Raw genomic sequence first — 19439 nt, forward strand, 5'->3', positions numbered from 1 at the left:
ATTAACAAAAGCAACAACAATAGTATCTACTGTTTACATACCACTTACCATGCAAGGTGTCAAGGACTTCTAATGGGTTATTATATTCCATCTTTACAACAGCCCTATGACGGAGGTGCAATTATATCTTTGCTTTACAGATAAGAAAACAGTTAGATGGATTAAGTAGCTGCATAGTCAAATGCCTAATATGTGACAAGTTTGAGCTCAAACTCAAATCTGCCCAACAGCAGGTCCCAAGTTTGAAGCTTTCCATTGCTTTTCACAAAGCCAAGATTCAACAATCTAACTCATACTAATAAACTATACACACACACACACACACACACACACACACACACACACACACACACACTCTGAACCCAATGAAACCACAACACATTCTTTTAAGTTTTATTTATATTTCTTAGTTCAAGAATTACACACTAGCCAACATTATTATATATTTACATGCTGAAACTGGCTGTAGTAAGTTTAAATTCAAGAAAATAATTCTTATGTGCTACTCATTTATAATCCTCATTTGTTACTATCTCATGTATCCCAGAGATTTTAGTAGTCCTGTTTTTTAGAAAGACATGAAAATAGATGCAATGATATCCACTTGTGTTTTGCATTTTCTAGCCATTGGAAAATGTGCATTATGTGCATATTAAGAAAGGCTACAAGGTAATTAGTAAGGCTGATAATCACTACATTGTGAAGAAACTAGAATATCACTTTGTATAAAAGGACAATTCAGAACTGTGCAGGGACAATATTCATAACAGAACTATTTAAACACCCATGCAAATAAAAATTTTTAAATGCTATGGAATTTAAATCATTTGCAACTTTGTTTGAAATAATTATGTTTAAAATGACCATGGTTTAACTCAAATTACTGAACTGAAAAGGAAAAAGATACAAGCTGATGGAACTGTCAGCTTGCTTCTGGTGGTACAAAGACACACAAATGGGCATCAGATTAGTGGACATTTGACAGGAGAGAGACATTTGGTTTTGAAAGTTAAAGAACACAAAGTTTTGTTTGTCATCATATTGGATCATATTTATCTTTATCACAAAAGAACTTTTCAAAGCAAATTAAAATCTGATGTTAGAATTTTTGCATATATCTACAGAAATGTTTCACTTCAATTTTTAAGTAATAAATTTTTAAGGGTGTTGCTGCTTTTTTTTTTCTTAAATGATTTCTTTACGGCAGTATCTTAGTTAGCATTCTGTTGGCTCCTTACTAGTTTTTACAATGTTCCTAGTGTATTTGGAAAATATTTTTTAAACCTTTGGTGTGAAGCAGTCTTTTTTTTTTATTTTCCCCTATTTTTCCTTTTTTCTTTCCTTTTTTTTGTTTTTTAATAATTCTGGAGTCTTTGGTTAAAAGGAATAATACTATCTAAAGACAAAATGCTATTATTAAAAAAAAGTCTCATGTGTATTATGTGTAATAAATTTCTGGAACAGGTATGAATAATAAGCACTTTTATTTCCTGTAGTGCCATCAATATAAACTTTTACTCTTTTAAAATTGAGATTTAAGTTACAACCTTTGGTGTCTTGAACTCTGACATATAAAAAAATCTATCAAGTTATCAATGATCATTTCTGCTTTTCCCATTTCCATTTCTAAGGCTATCTCTTGGCTGTTACATTGACTACATAAACACTACAGCATTTCCCATAAAGGGGATGAGAGTGGAAGTGAGAGAGCGGAAAGTGAGAGTGTGAGTGTGTGTGTGTGTGTGTGTGTGTGTGTATGTGTGTGTGAGAGTGTGTTTGCGTGTGTATGTGTGTATGTCTGTGATAGCAAATTGAAACCCTTCTGTCTGGGATCCCAAACCATTTATGCAAAAGGGTGTTTAAATTACTCTGCTGGGGCACTGCAGTAACTGTACTTAGTAAAAAATAAATAAAAATTAAGAAAAAGAATTAAACAATTATTTGTATCTATTGACTATTCATTTACAGCATGTTGAATTATTTACATAATATTATAACACATGAACATAAGCCATAAACAGAATTAGCACATTGCCTTACCATAAAATACAAATTAGAAGTTAAAAATATTTAAGAAATCTGTTTTAATATTTACACACGCTCAGTGAAAGTTATGGTTGCTCACATTACATGGACTCTGTACACTTAGCAAAATGGCATGATTGCTACAGTTGAGAGTATTTGCCCTAACCAACATGGTGGGGTTATTATTTTTTTTTCCTCCTTCAAGGAGGATTTTTTTTTTCATTTTCTGTTTTAAGACTTGTTTAAGATTTGTTTTTAAATCACCAATAGACAATGTTATTTGTTTTCTTGAAAAAGAGAGCAAGTAGACAAGCAATGTGAGAACTAGTTAATTCCCGATGTTCTGAGGTACAGTACTATTGTAGTGTCAAACTGTGCAATGGTTCATAAGAACTGTAGGCATTGATCTGCTGATAGAGAAATGCTCAGTACCCTGTATTACTAGTTTCAATAGGTTGATTTGTTGGTTGCCAATTAAAAATACTCATACATTGGTTAAATGAAGGAAATAAAACATATTAGCTTATTCCTTTTGTTTTCCAACATATGAATGCATATATATGTATTTATGTTTACATGGATCTATATATACACATATATACATGTAGATATGTTGTAAGACCTGTTGTTGATTGTTTTGCTGTTTTTGTTGTTTCGTATGAACTTAATCATAAGACTGGAACACAGTTACCTATAGAAAATGGAAATTGTGTTAGTTGCCAATTTAATGCAGGTCTTGCTTAAAATGAACATGATTCATTTTCCCACTGCATTCCACTGAACTTTCTCTATGTGTTGTGCTTTTATAAGCTGACAGACTTTTTGTGTTCCTAATACTAGAATGTAAAGTCTTTTGGTTCATAAACCATTTTTATTATTATTATTATTATTATTTTTACTTAGCACTGCTTTTGAAGACATGAGAAGATAAAAGGTCTAGATGGCACTGCTTAAGTATTTTCCCCTGTTGTTAAATTGCAGTAGAAAGAATTGTAACATTCCTTATGCAAACACATGATTATGTTGCATGAGTTTTCAATTCTGAAAATGCATTTCATACCTACTAGCAGTCATGTACAATATATATATACAGATTGAGATCAAAGATTTCATTTAGACTGTGCATTTTAGAGTCAGAATTTGCCTATGAATTTCACAAAGATGAAAAACACCTTAATTGCTGGCTATCTGGCTGTTTCATAATCAAAAGGAAAACTATATATATATATATATATATATATATATATATATATATATATATATATATATGTATAATGTGATACTAATACCTTATCAGAATTGCCAAAACACATTTTTGTGGTCCTTAAATTTAACCACTGGATACCAAGCTGACTGGTTTTCATAGAGTTATGAGATCTAGCACCCCTCCCTAACCCACCCCCAGTTTGGTGACTACAGTCCAATTCAACTACAGTAAAAATATAGTTAAAAATAAAATCTACATCTACTGTTGTCTCTGGGCAGGATGAGTCAGTTGTTTCTACCTACGTGGTTATTGAATGCCAATATATGGATTTCGTTCTAGGGCATCTGTTTGAAGCTCCCATCTTTCTCCTTTTTCTGGTTTCTTCTTATCACTGTGAACAGAAATGAATCCTTGGTCATACGCTTTTGAGGCTCATGCTGCAAAGTTTCTTCTTTCACTTTGATCTAGATTACCATGTTGACTTCCCTGGACATTGAAATTTTGTTGTAACCATAAATGACAATATCAAGGATTTTTATGGCTTTTATGATAATTGCAAATAAGAGCCCACTGCTAGACTTGGGCTCTGAGTTGTCTCTAGAAAAACCTTTCTAGGATGGCATTTTGGAGTTGTGCACCTGAGTTATCGATATGCTCCTTCCTGATATATGCTACTCAAACTTTAACCCCTGGCGAAAAGGGACAGGCACTTTTATTAGTGTGTGCCCCAAAATGATTGCCTAGGTGAAAGCATGTACCTGGAGAAAATTGAGAAATTTCTACTCTGAGCCCATGGGCAGAAACTTGGTTGGATTCTGCCCAAAGATCATACTCAGAAGTGTTCAAGTGTATAATCAAAAAATAAAGGCCAGAGTTCCCTTTGCTGGTGAAGGAAAAAAAATACCTCCCATCTTGGAGCATAGAATTTAGAAAGCTGAATGCTAAACCTTTTTTTTTCCCCCCTCTGTCTGATAGTTGGAATAGGAGGGCAGCAGGACTCTGTCATATTCCAAGCTGCTGAATTATCAGGGGAAAAAAACATGCATTTTATCCACAGGCAAATACTGGCCTTGCCTACTATGCACAATTAGGGATGTTACTTTGAAAATAAGTGTTTCTTGTCTTTAAAATAGAAATAGCAAAGTCATCCTCTAAGAAAACATTCAATCAAATCAAACTTTAAGGAGAAATTAGCAATTCACTATTTTCTCCAAGAAAAGCAAAATATGGACCTCACATTGATAGAAATAAAATATATTAGCTTATTCTCTTTACTGTCTCACATATGAATGCATATGTCCAATTATTATAGAAAGAAGCACACTGACATAATTTAAAAATTGAATAAAAACAATACATCATGCCTACTGATCAGTTATATATTTTTCTGTAATATCAATTGAGGCTCATAACATTCATCATGTTAATGTGGCTTTGTTGTTATCCTACTCTACACTACTTTTCATGTTTTCTTTGATCCAGCCGATTGCAACATATACTATGAAAGCACCCTTAAAAAGTCAAATCCAACAAACCCACAAACTAACTCTACTTGTGCACATAATCCTTTAAGTATTGTTTGCTATGAAAAATACAAAGGTGAATGTCATTGCACATAAGGAAATGTAGTTCAATCAATCTCTTCAAAGCCTTGCTTTGTCTCCTAAGAATATAATCAGGATTTCAGAAACAAGAAAAGCTGGCAAAGGACCATTAATCCTTTAAAGAAATGAACAAATCCTTCTTTTGAAATACCCTATTAAATTCAGAAATAAACTTAAGGGAAATGTTGTAGAGACAGCTGACATTGTCTGAGAAAATCAACCTGTCTCCTAGCTTTATCTGTGCTCTATATTAGTATATTTGAATGACTCCCAATCTAACCTGCATCTAAGATACTTCTAATTTTGCTAGCTTTTCTATTTTGTGGTTGTCTTTTGATTAGATAAACTATAAAAACCTCTTTAGGTGTGCTGTCAAAAGCCTGTGAAGTGGGGGAAAAAAATCTCTCTCACTGACCTTTTGCCATGATACAAAATATGTATGGACCAGATGCTGTGTGGGGCTGGTAAGGGTCATGCTGCTCACTTGCTTTAATTTTGTTACAACATTTGTTTCTGGATTTTCCACTCTTCTCTGGATTATTAACTCTATTTTAACCAACAAGAAATAGCTTTTTAGAAACATTTCTTGGCCACCATGCATGATAATGTTTAGTAGTCCCCAGTTTCTAGAAATGTCAAAATGGAAGACATCAGAGTTGACTCCCTGTGCTCAAGCAGAGACTGGCCAAATTGGTTACCAAGTCTCTGTCTTCACTCTGCCTATCCTGTTTGAACTACATGAGACCCTTCTAGAATCCAGTGGGAACTATCTTCCCATGACACACCATTATCACCTTAAGACAGGCATAGGTCATCTCCAGTAAGCATGTTTGCATGGCATTGCAGATGTTTCATAAACACAGTGCCATCTCAACAGCATGCCAACCTTAGAAATGAAGATGGGGAGTATCTGGATATGACCACTTCTCAGCAAAATGACTGGCAATGCTACTGAGCCCTCTCAGAATATCTTCTAAATAATTGCCCTCTATATAGGCTGCATCAGCAGATAAAGTGGAACACTCAGACAGTCTTGCCAGCATGTATACAAATCACTTGCATTTTAACTGGAAAACCACAAGGACCTTAGTGTATTCATTACTTAGCAGAAGCAACCCAAATGGTATGAAATGGACCACAGGATAGGCCAGCAACTAAGGTATTTTAGCATCACTTTTGTCCTGGATTGATGTGTTTTCCAAGTCCTACGTCAGGCTGTACAACTGGTTTGAGGAGGAATCTAGTCCTTGCTTCCCATGGGAGGCTATGTTTTAGTTCACATAATAAAGCCAATAGACGATGTTGAAGAAGGAAAAAACCACTGGGAAGAATATGCGGGACCACCGATCTATGGCATTCACATCAGTCAAGTCGGGGATGGTGATTTTCAGTTGGGAGGCACGTCTCCGCAGGCGGCTTTTCTTTTGTGCCACATGTCGCTCAAGAGCATTTCGGCCAAAACTATGCCTGGGTAACCCGGCTTTCCGATATTGGATGCTGGAGGCATCATAGGCCAACATTGTGCTCCTGGGGTCTCCAAGTCCCATCACAGCCTCAGATGTGGCCATTTCGTTTTTTATCTCAAGAGTGCTCAGTAAGATGTTCTCATGTGGGTCCATCTGCAAGGGAGAAGAATCAAATAAGATAAAACAGTAAGCCTTTATTGCTCCTAATTATGCAAGGTGCTAGGATATGTGATCTAGGTAATATTAATCAGAGTGTTAAGAGAACCGGTTTTGAGGATACATTATCTAAGAAGGATAACAGACAAACAGATATCGCTCATCATCTGACTAAACCCAAATCAGTACATCATTTAGAGCCGTTTGAGATCACTGAGGATCATCAGGCTATGAACTGAGATGAGAATGTAGCTTGATCAAGGTTAGTGTCTCACATTTTAACTATATCACAAATATCTTCTAATGGGTTTATTTTTGATGCTCAAAAATCAGAGGCACTCTGACGTTTGCCATTCTAATGATCTTCTTTTAAAAAGCATTGCAATTACCAAGTTGTTTCAAAGTGGCCACTCAAGAGTTGAGGAAGAAAGAGGAACATACCAGCTGGGTATGTGGGTTTGGGATCCATGTGTCTGGGTGCATATCCTGGTTCTGCCACTTACTATCTAAGTGAACTTGGGTGAATTCCTAATGTGAATGGTGCCTCCATCACTATAAGCTATGCTAGTTTCAGTTTCTTCATCTATTAAATGGTATAATAATCCAACCTTAGAGCACTTCTTTAATGAGGTAATGATATAATAGATATAATAGACTGCTGCTACTACCACTTAGGGCATACAGAGAAATAGAAGGCGTGGCACTCTTTAAAGAATTTACAGCTCTGATATGAATAAATACAAAATTAAGCTGTGCTAGGTATGAAATAGTATTAAGAGATTAATTACTGAGTTATGCTCATGATAGTAGCCTCATTATAGATGAATTCATGCTAAAACTAGAACTAAAACCAGTAGATAACATTTGTTAAGCACTTGCTACATATACCAGAAACCTTTTCCTATAACTTCACTTAATTGTTTCTTAACACCCATGATTATGAGATATCACCCTAAATTTGCAATATCAATATAAATAGGATAAAATAAGAGTTTTGAACAATAGAAATTCAGGCATCATGTGACTTGCCAAAATACAACAGAATTCAGAACAAGGGACTTGAAAATTAACAGCTGGGCAAAACTGTGCATGGTGGAAGGGTCAGTGGGGTGAGGGATTGACCTGAGAAGGAATGGAAGGAGGCAGGATTCAAGAAGTGAGTTAGCCCAAAGTTGGCTGTATTAAGTTGAATTCTGAGCCCAGGGAGTAGGAGGGTGTCCTGTAGATATGGTGACCTCTTTTATCTCTTGGATGATTTTAGCTTCTTGGCAAAGCTAAAAGGAAAGAATGAATACTGACACCATGATACCCAAATATTAAATGACTGTGATAATGTTTTTTTGTTTTATTAAGAAGGGAAGATTTGTGTGTCTTATTTTTAAGAGCCTTCAATTGCTACAGATAATAAAACCTAGTTGCAACACATTATTATTAATAACAGAGTACATTTATTTTGATGGAGAATCATGATATACCAATTGTCAGTAAAGTTGTTGAAATATAAAATAAAATAAAAATGATCAATAGTAGATACTGATGATATATGGAAGCAAGGGATATAACCAAACACTTAATTGGAAGATAAAATGGTCTGAGCTTCATGAATTATGCAGAAGGCAAAAAGAAGGTTGCTAAGATTATATAGTAACAATTAGCTTTCAAATGTGGTTTAATGACCCTGTATTTTAAATTCAAATCTAAAATATTTTGAGAAACAGAACCTATAAAATATGCTAGAACCTAGTAATTGACCAATTAATCTCTGCCCACTGATTAGATTTTCTGTAGGTTTGGTATATGGTAGTATTTTGCTTAGTGGACATATTAAACAAATATATTCTTAAGATTAATATTTAAAGTTTATAAGATTTGGAAATGAAACCCACTAAATTTAGAAACACTTCTCTCAAGGAAGGGCCAGGTAATGGCTTTAGTGATGGATTCAATGGCCCTAGGGAAGAAAACAAATGTTTAAAGTCATGTCTCATGTGCCAGGGCTTTGCAGAAACTGTCTAACTGAATGCTCACGACCATCTTTTTGAAAAAGGAATTCATTCCTAGGTTATAAAGTGAAGGCATCATCAAATGTCACAAAGTCACACAGTTACTAAGTGATGGAGTTTGATCATTAGAGCACAAAGCTTGGGGGAGAGAAGTGTGACTTTACAACACTCAAGGAAAGTAAAGCGGATAGAAGTGTGGGAACATATCACTCTTCATTATTTCAGAGAGTGTTGTTATTTCCCCTTCTGCTCTGGGTTGTTTGCTCTTTTAACTACCTAGAAAATAACTGCTTAGCAAAATTCCTTTGGCCGCTACACATGACAGTTGTTCAGGAGTCTCCCCCTCTCTAAGCACCAGGATATTTGTTTTTCTATTGAGCAACTATGTTAAGAACGGTTATGAATATACATCAGACTTGGTTGAGGTAAGAATACAAATCAATAATAACAAGCATTATAAAAATAATGGGAACAGTGGACTCTTAGTATGGCAACTTGTTCTAAGTTGGATAATTCGTCTGATTTTAGTGGGTTTCTGTTGTGTTATTTATGAAACCCAAGATTTGTCAGATAATTCTTGAAACTTTATAATTTATTTTTAATCAAAAATTTACAAAATATACGTAACAGGCACTAGTGTGTGTCTGGAGCTGTGCCAGGTGTTGTAGCCACAGTGGTGAGGAAGACAGCACGGCTGCTGGTCCCCGTGGCAATAACAGCCTCCAGAAAACAAAATGAACTTGGAGTGAAAAGACTGGACTACTGGTTGCCCTGTTTCTTATTTCTGACCTTGGAACAGTGATTTAATCCATCCCAAGCTAGTTTTCTTCAACTGTTAAGAATAAAGTTTTGGGAGATCAACTGACTATGCAGGAAGAACTTGGGAAGCAGAAGTGCTATGCAAGGTGATTGTCATGACAGGCCACAAATGCAGTGGGAAACATAAAGGTGCTAGCGGGCTGAGAAAACACAGCAAATAGCCATGCCTAAAAAAAGTATCCTGCCCTCACAGTGGATGTGGAATAGATATGAGTGATGAACTTTCTGTAGGTAAGCCTAATCATCTTGCCACTGCTGAAGATCTAATCAGGCTGAGGCTGCGGTTGGTTGCGGTAGGTGAGGCAGGTTGGACATCTGCATCAGCTTATAAAGTGTGACTCCTCAGTGTTGTGCTATATTAGGATAGTTGAACCCCAAACTTTGACTGCCTGCAGAGTCTTAATTAAGGTCATTAATAGTCAAGGTATAAATTAACTTCAATTAAAATACAAAACAATGAAAAGAAAAACAACAATCTTTTTTTCCAGAAAACTCTTACCCTTAGCTATGGAGCTGTAAAGTGGAGAGGTATAAAGTACAACCGCCTTCATTTCCAATTTATTTCCCAATTAATGGTGACATGGAGGAGGCAGCTCAAGCGGGTTGCAGTTTATTAGGCTGCACATTCAAGGGAAGCCCTGAGACACTGCTCTGATTACCCCACCTTGTCCTTGAAGGGCCAGTTTTCTCACGTTCTCCATAAAGCCTCCCAGATAATGCCAACCTTGTTTACTCGCCTCCTCAGAAATTAGCTGCATCCCTCCCTTGACACTATGCCACAGCATCTGTTTGTTTACCCAACTTGCTGTGGAATCACCAGTTCTGAGAATTTTTTGTTTGTTTGTTTGTTTTGAATAGTAGCCTGATCAACACCTGGAAGCACGTCTGTTTTCTTTTAGAAGTGGAAATATAGTGCAGTGTTTCCGAGTTCTAATTCTGGACTCAGACAATCCACATTTTGACTCTTGGTTGAGCCATTCACTAGTTTTGATTCCATGGGCAAATCATTCAACCTCTCTGAGTTCATTTCTTATATGTAAAGTGGGAGAAACACCAGTCTCTAGAGTTGTTTGAGAGGATTAAATAAGACAGAACATGCAAACCACTTAGCCCAGCTTTGCACATAGCAAGCACTCAAAAAAATCATAATTGTTCTTGCTTTTAAAAAGCAATAAATATTCATTAAATGTGCACATTTGATCTTCCATGGCCATTTTTTTAAATGCCATCAACTATATAAACAAACCAGAGCTTTGAATTCATCAGATTATTTAAATTTTGCTTTGATTAGTGACTTCTGTAAAGTGCTGAGAACAATGCTTCATATAAAGTAAACACTATGTTTTTGTTATAATACATAATACACTTATTAAATATAATACATAAGTCTGGACTGAGCTACTTCTGAATGCTGAAGTGAGATGAGTAGAAGCTGCCTTTCATTTCACAGGTGGAGAGGGAGCACAGTATTCATGGGTTCACAGATCCACCAGCTATCCTCCTGACTGATAGGGAAAACAGCCCTCAAGCCAGTGTCAAAGAGGGAGATGTCTCCATTGCTAGTGTGGCAGAGCAAGGAAAGAGCCTGGCTTCTCTTTCCTCATGGCCCTACAACATTCCACCATAATGCTTGTCATTATGATCATCTGTTTAATATTTGGCTGACCCACCAGGCTATACTTCCTGGGAAAGGCAGAAGCAAGGTCTTTTTCTTTCACTGTTGTATCCCCAAGCACTTGGCATGGTGCCTGGCACATAGTAGGAGCTCAGTAAGAAGTGCTGATTAGATAGAATTAATTTTGTGACCTTAGTAATCCAATCTCTCAGGGAGTCATCAGTAAGGTGGATTTAATTTTGCAGCACCAGTCTGAAGATTGGAACTGCATGGGGTTACCCCCTGAAGTCCTTTCTCACTCTAGGTATTCTCCCTCTATTTATACAGCTCTCTTGCTGAAGCAGTATGCTCAGGTGCCTGAAATATGGAAGGAGCATTTTCGATAGGGCCCTGGCTATTTACATGACAGATGCCCCATTCTTGTCTCAGAGAAGGGAGCTTAGTGAGTAGCAACTAGAAGCCAGGACTAATCATTTTACATATTGACCTCTTTCAGTTATCCCAGTGGCCCTGTAGGGCAGGTACTAATCTCGTGCTCAGAAAATAAAGCACAGAGAAATTAAGAAACCTAACACAAGTTCTCATAGTGAATATGTGTTAGAGTAGGAATTAGAATCTGGTCTTTGTTCGCCGTGTCATGCTGAGGCACAGCAGCAGCCCCCAAGCCCTTGTGTACTCTACAGCTCATAAAAGAGGACCCTTTCAGTGAATGGTAGTCCTCTGGAGGCTTGCAAAATTTTCCTTAATAAGGAATGAATAAGAATTTCTGTCTTTAAATATGCCACTAAATATGACAGCTGATGTAAAATCCTATTAAATTCAAATGCTTTCACCTACGCATAGTAGACATCTGTGGTTTGATAGTTCACCAGCCCTACCAGGGACAAATTCTGTCTAGGAACCATCTCTCAGTATTTCCTTGGTTTGGCGGATGGTATAGTCTGTTTCAGTGGTTTCCAAACTTGAACATTCATCAGAATTCCTTAGAGGCTCTGTTAAAACATAGAGATCTTGGGACCCCACTTGTAGGGTTTCTGAATCAGTAAGGCTGGAATAAGGCTCAATGATCTGCATTTCTAACAAGCTCCCAGGTTAGAAATCACCAGCTTGCAGGTGATGCCAGACTGCGAGGCTGGGGTTCACACTTGGAAAACTATCAGTCCATTGGACAGCAGCAGAAGGGCATGACTTCAAATAAAGAAGAAACAGAGGCCTTGAGACACAATGAAAAAGCTGAAGTTCTGACCACAGTCCACACCACCAAGCTGAAAAGCAACTTTCATAGAAAACATATGTGACCTCCATTTATTACTTTCTGGAGATAGGAACTATATTAAAGCCTTCACACAGTTTCAATATTTAATCTTGACAATAAACCTATGAGAAAGTTATTTCTAATATTCTCATTTTAAAAATGAGGAGATTGAGAATTCTGGATTATTGATCTGTCCAGAGTTGCACAGTTGGTATGTAATGTACTGGCACTAAATCTGTCTGTTCCAAGGTTCCTAATCCTCACACAACTGTCTATCTTGAGACTTCCTTCAATTATGAGTTCTGTCTTAAAATGCCATCTCTCTATCAGGGTGTACTTAGGCGAAGACATTCCAGAAAATGAAAGGAATAGCAGTTGTCATGTGGATTTAGCTAATCTTTGAAATCGGGTCTCCACCCCAACCTTACCAGGCTTGACCAGGTGGATTTCCTAATTGTCTTTTTCTTCACTTGAGCAGTGAGACACAGTAGAAAACACTAACCTGTCCTTTTTTTTTTTTTTTTTTTTTTTGATTAAGATATTAACAAGACATAGTTTCCCTTTAACCAGAAAGATCATGTACCAATCTCTACTGCTCTGGGAAATATAACAAAATATTTTTCAAATTTTCATGTTTTGGCATTTTTACTTACTCAAACACCCATGAGAAATTTGTTGATAGTAGTTAAAACAAGAGAGAGAAGGAAGCAAAAGTAAATGAAGGGAAAGAGAAGTAAGAGGCAGACTAGTGAATAAACTGTCATTCTCTGCCGATAAATTGCCTTTGCAAGAACCAAGCCGAAGACCTTGCTTTAGTCCAAGCATCTACACTATTTGCTTTCTAGTCTTGAACTTTAACTTACAGGTGTCCATTCCTGACAATAAGGGTTTTTCAAGAGGCCCTATTAAACAGGCCAGTACGAATAAACAAAGTCTCATGTTTCTCATTCAACAATTCACCTTAAAATTATGCTTTACCTGGGGTTATTTTGCTTATCAATCAACAATTAAATACTGAAATTTTGGGAAACAAGAGTGGTTTATTTACTCCAGCATTCCAGAGACTCTATGAATGATTCTCCGTGAATAACACAGTGTGCACACTGATTGAATCAGCTGTTCTGTTGGGTAGGAGGATGGACTTTTCTGCTGACCTAAGTTTTTTCCCAGACTGACCTGTCTGTTGATGGTTCAAATAGGAGTAAATTCATGTTAAATATCTGGATTAAGAGCTTTTCTTTTCCTTCTTTCCATTCCTAATCCCAACATTTTTTTTTTCCATCAAGAAACAGAACATGCTTTGGTTAACAGAGTTCCATTTTGCTTAAAAGGTATCACATTAAACAATGATGAATGGATCTTATTTTTATATAATTTGTTAATTCCAGGTCTAGTTTCAGATTTCTTGCTTCCTTTCTGCACCTTTCTCAGTGACAGGTGTATGCTCTGGAGGAATGTCCTTGTCCAGAAAAACAAATCACATCCCTCAGTGACCCAGCAGCATCGCATGCTTATCTTGGGAAGTGAAAATGGGGCTATTTTAAATCCCAGTTTACCACTCATATCATCAAGAGAAGAGTGAGAAATTGCAAAAACTCAGGAAATCCTAACTCTGCAATTTCCAATTTCTGTGACTAGTATTGGGTAGGAGATCATGTTTTATCTTCCATGAAATGACACTGTGACCTGAGTAACTTGAAATGCTAAGGTAATGAACTGTTAACCACCTGGGAATATCCAAAGCACTTCTTTCCAAAGTAAAAACACTCAGAAATGACCTAACATGCATTCGGTATTTTAAGAGGTGAAAAAAAGTTCACCCAACCAGAACATGAAATGAAGATTCTAGGAGAGCAAGAAAAGGCCAATATCTTTGTGGAATGCCTCCACCAAAGTAAATGGGGAAATAGTAACCAAATATGGAGTTTAGATCTGGAACATAAATACAGAAGAATACTGCTGAAATACCCAGGTAGTTGTAGAAGGGTGGTCATTTTAAAATACAAACTAGTAGAAAAAAAAGGGCTGAGATTTCTACTCTGTCTTTTTTTAATTTTGTTATGCTATTATAAAGTGTTTGAAGACTTACAACCATATTATGAGGAATTAGTACTGTCAGCATTTTGAAAACAACCCTTCCCATCAAAACGCAGAAATTTGTAAGTAGCTAAAATTTACTAAGTGGTAAAACAATCATTTAAATTTATGTTTGCAGATTGAAATCTTGTGCTTTTTCTACCAAATATTTTCATATGAGGTGAAATACTTATAGTAAGGACATAGGTGGCTCTACTTATTGCTGTTTTGATTTTCAATTTTTAAATTCTCATAGGTAGGTCACATGAGTGTGTATCTCAAGGTTTGTTTAGTGAACTGTTTCACTGTTAAGGAAATCCTACTCTATAGTCACCACAATGTGTAAAGATTCTGTTTCAAACACACACGTGCGCACACACACACACACACACACACACACACACACAAATCCATCTGGATAAATGGGTGAATCAAGTGAGTTCAGTGAGGTGTTAAGTTATTATTTCAAGTGATAGTGATTTTTTAGAGGAAATAAGAAGTATATCTCAAGAGCAGAAAGAGAAGGATATGATTTTTCTCATAGCAAAGGCTAGAAGATAAAGCTTTCATAAAAATTATGATTAATACAAGATCACTAGTGAGAAGACCTTCAGCAAGCATGAGCCATCAAATGAACTATACCCCTCTCAATACCTATAAGAAGAGTGGAAAGAACACTGGACCTCAGCAGTGAGAGCCAGTTCTAATTTTGGATTGTTCTGGGCCTCAGTGTTCTTGCTCAAGGAAGTCCAGGTGGATTTAGGGCAGCCTTTGCTAACCCCCTCTACCAGGGGGTTAATCCTCTGGCTATTACCAACTGAGCCCTCATTTCCCCCATAATGGCAAACATGCAAGCAGCGACTGTATCCCATTGCTTATGTGTCCCTAAATGCTGACTGCTAGAGTTGGTACTAAGTATTCAAAATAAAACTTGCTAAATGGAATTACTAGAGGATTAGATTAAGTCTAGGATCACACATTCAAAACTGGCTAGAGAGATCATATAAAAGTATGAAGCAGGTGTCATGGAGAATAGGAAAAAGTTGGCCCTGTAGTGAACTAGACTAAGAAATAGAGGGCTGCCTGAAGGACATTTAAATCCAAAATTTTAAGCTTCACTATTGTGGTCAAAATCACATCTAAGGGTTCACCCCATGGGATGCTACATCAGTCATTTTAGATTTAATTTATAAAAACTTTGCCTTTAAGTTCCATTTAATCTATACTTATGAACTGCTTTATCGCCTTTAAAAATTATTAAATAACATAGGAATAATGCATAGAGAAATTCTGCCTAGCAAAAATCCTATAGTCCTGGAGTGTCCTTCAAAACTGTGATCTTGGGACACCTGGGTGGCTCAGTCGGTTAAGTGTGTGACTTTGGCTCAGGTCATGATCTCATGGTTGGTGAGTTCGAGCCCTGTGTCAGGCTCTGTGCTGACACCTCAGAGCCTGGAGCCTGCTTTGGATTCTGTGTCTCCCTCTGTCTCTGCTCCTCCCCCCACTCATGCTCTGTCTCTCTCTCAAAAATAAACAAACATTAAACAAATTTAAGAACTGTGATCTTGATCCAGTGCTAGTATTGTATTTGTTTTCCTAACCACATCGTAGTGCCTTGCTGTGAAATTCTGCAGTATCTCTCTTTGAACTTCATAAGTAGCCTTCCTAATTTTTGTGGCTTAATCTATTTCATTTCTTTTACTTTCACAGAATCAAATTTATTTATTGTGGAAAATGATTCCTTTCTATGTATGTATTAGTTTATGTGCAATTGATTAAGAATGGTATGAAATGACAGATGTGTTTTATTTATTTATTTTTTAATTAATTAATTAATTAATTTTTATTTTTTGAGGTAGGGAGGGGCAAAGGGAGAGGGAGAGAAAGAATACCAAGCAGGCTTGCAGAGTGGAGCCGGATGCGGGGCTTGATCTCACCACCGTGAGATCATGACCTGAGGCAAAATCAATAGACAGAGGCCTAACTGACTGAGCCACCCAGGCGCCCTAGAGATCATGTATTTTTATAAATAATATTTGGATTGAGATAGAAGGATGGATGCTAAATTTAGGGGAAATGAGGCTAAATTCAAATTGTTACATTTAATAATAATAAAGTACAATTAATAAAACATATGATGAATGGGACTAATTTGTTTTGGAAGGTTGACAGAATTCTTTCTGGGTTCTTTCTAATTTAATAAAGCTACTAGTTTCAACTAAAGTTGAAAGTCAGGAGTTGTTTTAATTGTATGGAAAAACATAAAAGATTGGAATCATACTGAAATTCTCTGAAGGAGGAAAAAGTGAAGGAAAGTGTATTCAAAATCTACTAATTCTAATGGACATTTCTTCCATCCAAAGGAGGGACTTGTCTTGAATTACTACAGTTCCTTAGGATGAGTAGAATAGAGGCAAGTTTTAAATGAGCTTCTATAAGCACAGAGTCTTATTTTGATACATTTCAGAGAGGCAGATGTGAGAATTTGTCCATTTAATTCTGATAACTCAAAGAACTTTTAACACCTGGAAACTCAGGTCCTGAGAGATAAAAGTTTGTTCCAGTTCAATTTCCATTTGAATAATTGACTGAGGTCCCAAGCTGGAGGTAAACAATTGATCTAATCTTTTTACTAGCTGGTTCATACAACTCAATGCATTATGGGTGATGACTTGGTAAGATTTTTATACACACCATATAACTCGTAATTCACAATTTCCCAACCCATTTTTAACTAATACCACAGAGGACATTTGTTTTGGTTTCCTCCCACAAGGGTGCAAACATGCCAGTCAAGTGTTTCTAATGCACAGGGTAGGGGGAGGAGGAATGGGTAGCCTTTAGCAAAGAAGGAACTACATTTTCCCTGTAGGGCTTACACATGTTTTCAAGGGTGATGACAGTGCATGTCCCTAAGAGAGAAAAAGAGGGACTTTTCCAGCTAAATGCCCTTGCTCTTCATAATATTCCACAGCCCAGGACAGTGAGTGATAGATGCAGCAATTGATCAGGTTAAATTTCAAGACTTAATGGCAGGTTATGATTGGCTTAAAGGTTGTGTGATCCATAATTACCCTAGGTCATTGGGAGACTCATGGTTTTCTCTTGTTATTGGGTTTTGAAACTCACCCAACCTTGTCCCATAAGCTAATGAGGATGGGGGTAGGGCATACAGAACCACCCATTGCCATTGCCTCATTTCTGTGTCAGAGGGAAATTACCGTCTGCTTCTATCTTCCATCTAAAAGCAAAGAATTCAAGGTTTAATTTCTGTCCTCCTTAGTGAAGGCACCAAAATTTTAATGTAGTTAAAAATCTGATAGTTCTCTCTCCCTGGAAGATAATGACTCAAAAAGAGAATTAGACTACTTGAGAAAAACAAAAATAAACAAACTATATCACCTCCACTCATATGCATTAGAGACACTTATTCCCTCCACAGAACCTTACCCACAACCTCTAATTGTCTTTCATTTAATTTAGCTAAGAAGCCAGAAAGCTGATCTAATGTGGACCAGATGGGCAGGATTCCAGGGAACATATAGCAAAACGGTAACAGAAAGGAGCAACATATTCAACTCCACAGAGATGCAAGGAACACAGCCAGTGACCTTGGCTTCTATGGATTTAGAGTTTAGTTTGGTTCTTGAATGGCAGGGGCCATGAAAGTGTTGCTGAAGTGGGTCTCTGGAACAGAGGTAGGCTGGATGGGGAGGGTATGTGGATTCACAGTGATTACTGAATCCTACGAGTGGGAGTGGAGACACATGTTTAGCATTAACTAGCACTGGATGTAGTGGCTGTGCTTAAAAAAATTGCACCGGTAGAAACCAACTCAGCAGTACTTAAAAGGGGGTATAGACAAAATAACTTACAGTGTGTAGTTTTAAGCATGTACCCACTGTATACAACAAAGGAGAAATAACTGATGCTAAGAGAAGTCTGACTATAGAACAAATGTCTTCATAACAAATATGAATGGCAAATATCTAATTACAACAAAAGTATTTATAAGCTCCAGACCGTTTCTTAATAGAACATTACTATTACTGAATAATATGCAGCTGTTGGAATAGGACCAAGGAATTTCTAACATTTGTGTCATCAGATAATAGGGAGTAGGAGGATCCATACTCATCCTTCCTCACTCTTACATATCTTGCATCTTTCACAGTTCAGTTCAAATGTTCCTTCCATTGGGAGTCTTCCTTAACATACCCCACTCTGTCAGTTCCTCTGAGACATACTCTCATAGTAATATAGAAATTTCCTTCACTGCATTTATTATCACTTATGTATTATTTCCATAAATGTTTACTGAAAGTATATCCTCCCTTTAAGATGTGGTCCCTGTGAGGGCAAAGGGCATGTGTGGTAGGGACTCAAGAAGTATCTGTTGAATTAGCAGTTAATATTTTTAGTCAATATTTAGAATCGGGCGTATCTGTACACTCCATTCCAGGCAGTAAGTTATAAACATTCTATATGGATGACAGCATGTATTTCTTAGCACAGTCCTTTGCAGTTGGTGCTCTTATTAACTCTCATTTCATAGATAAGCCTGCTGAGGCTCTAAAATTTTAAGACGCTTGCAGAAAGTAACACAATGAGTAAATAAGGGATCTGAGATTTGAACCCAGACAGTCCTATTTCAGAGTCACCACATTTAAGGTTGATAGTACACGAGGACTTACACGTTCCCTGTAGAGAGTGAAATGCCCTATTGTTTTGAAGGGGGGACACTTAGGAAATATAAGTGTGCACCATTCATCTGAAGGAACAGTGACAAGAATAGGGCAGAAGCACTGGCCGAGTAAGAGATTAAGGCCTGAGCTCAGAGACGGGGAGGATAAATGTAGCAGTAGGCCTTTATAAAGGGAGAATCAGGCCTATCAGACATAGGAAGAGGAAGAAAGGGGAAAGATAGACAGGGGAGCCTCTTATGTCTACACAACATTACATTCAATAAGTGCCAAGTTAGCTTGAGGGATCTCATCTTTTCCTTTAGGACCTTTCCTCCTAACTTTGATGTCATTTTAGGAAGAATCACTATGTGAAATGAGAGGGATTCATGTTAGATTTTATTTTAAATGTTTTTATTTTTGAGAGAGAGATTGAGAGAGAGACAGAGCATGAGCAGGGGAGGGGTAGACAGAGAGAGACACAGAATCCAAAGCAGGTTCCAGACTCTGAGCTGTCAGCACAGAGCCTGA

General features: G+C 37.0%; 1 protein-coding gene across 4 annotated transcripts in view; it reads right to left on the bottom strand.

The window, feature by feature from the left end:
• Nucleotides 1-381: 381 nt before the first annotated feature.
• The window catches only part of GABRB2 (gamma-aminobutyric acid type A receptor subunit beta2), a 245375-nt gene continuing 226317 nt past the window's right edge, over nucleotides 382-19439 (bottom strand). For all 4 annotated transcript variants that reach the window (XM_019450220.2, XM_019450223.2, XM_019450222.2 and 1 more), the window contains one exon: nucleotides 382-6455. In XM_019450220.2, coding sequence (XP_019305765.1) covers nucleotides 6108-6455 — 348 coding nt within the window. In that variant the 3' untranslated portion in view covers nucleotides 382-6107. The remainder of the gene's footprint in view (nucleotides 6456-19439) is intronic.

The sequence above is a fragment of the Panthera pardus genome, unplaced genomic scaffold (genome assembly GCF_024362965.1).
Source record: "Panthera pardus isolate Hobbes unplaced genomic scaffold, ASM2436296v1 HiC_scaffold_2, whole genome shotgun sequence".
Classification (NCBI taxonomy): domain Eukaryota; kingdom Metazoa; phylum Chordata; class Mammalia; order Carnivora; family Felidae; genus Panthera; species Panthera pardus.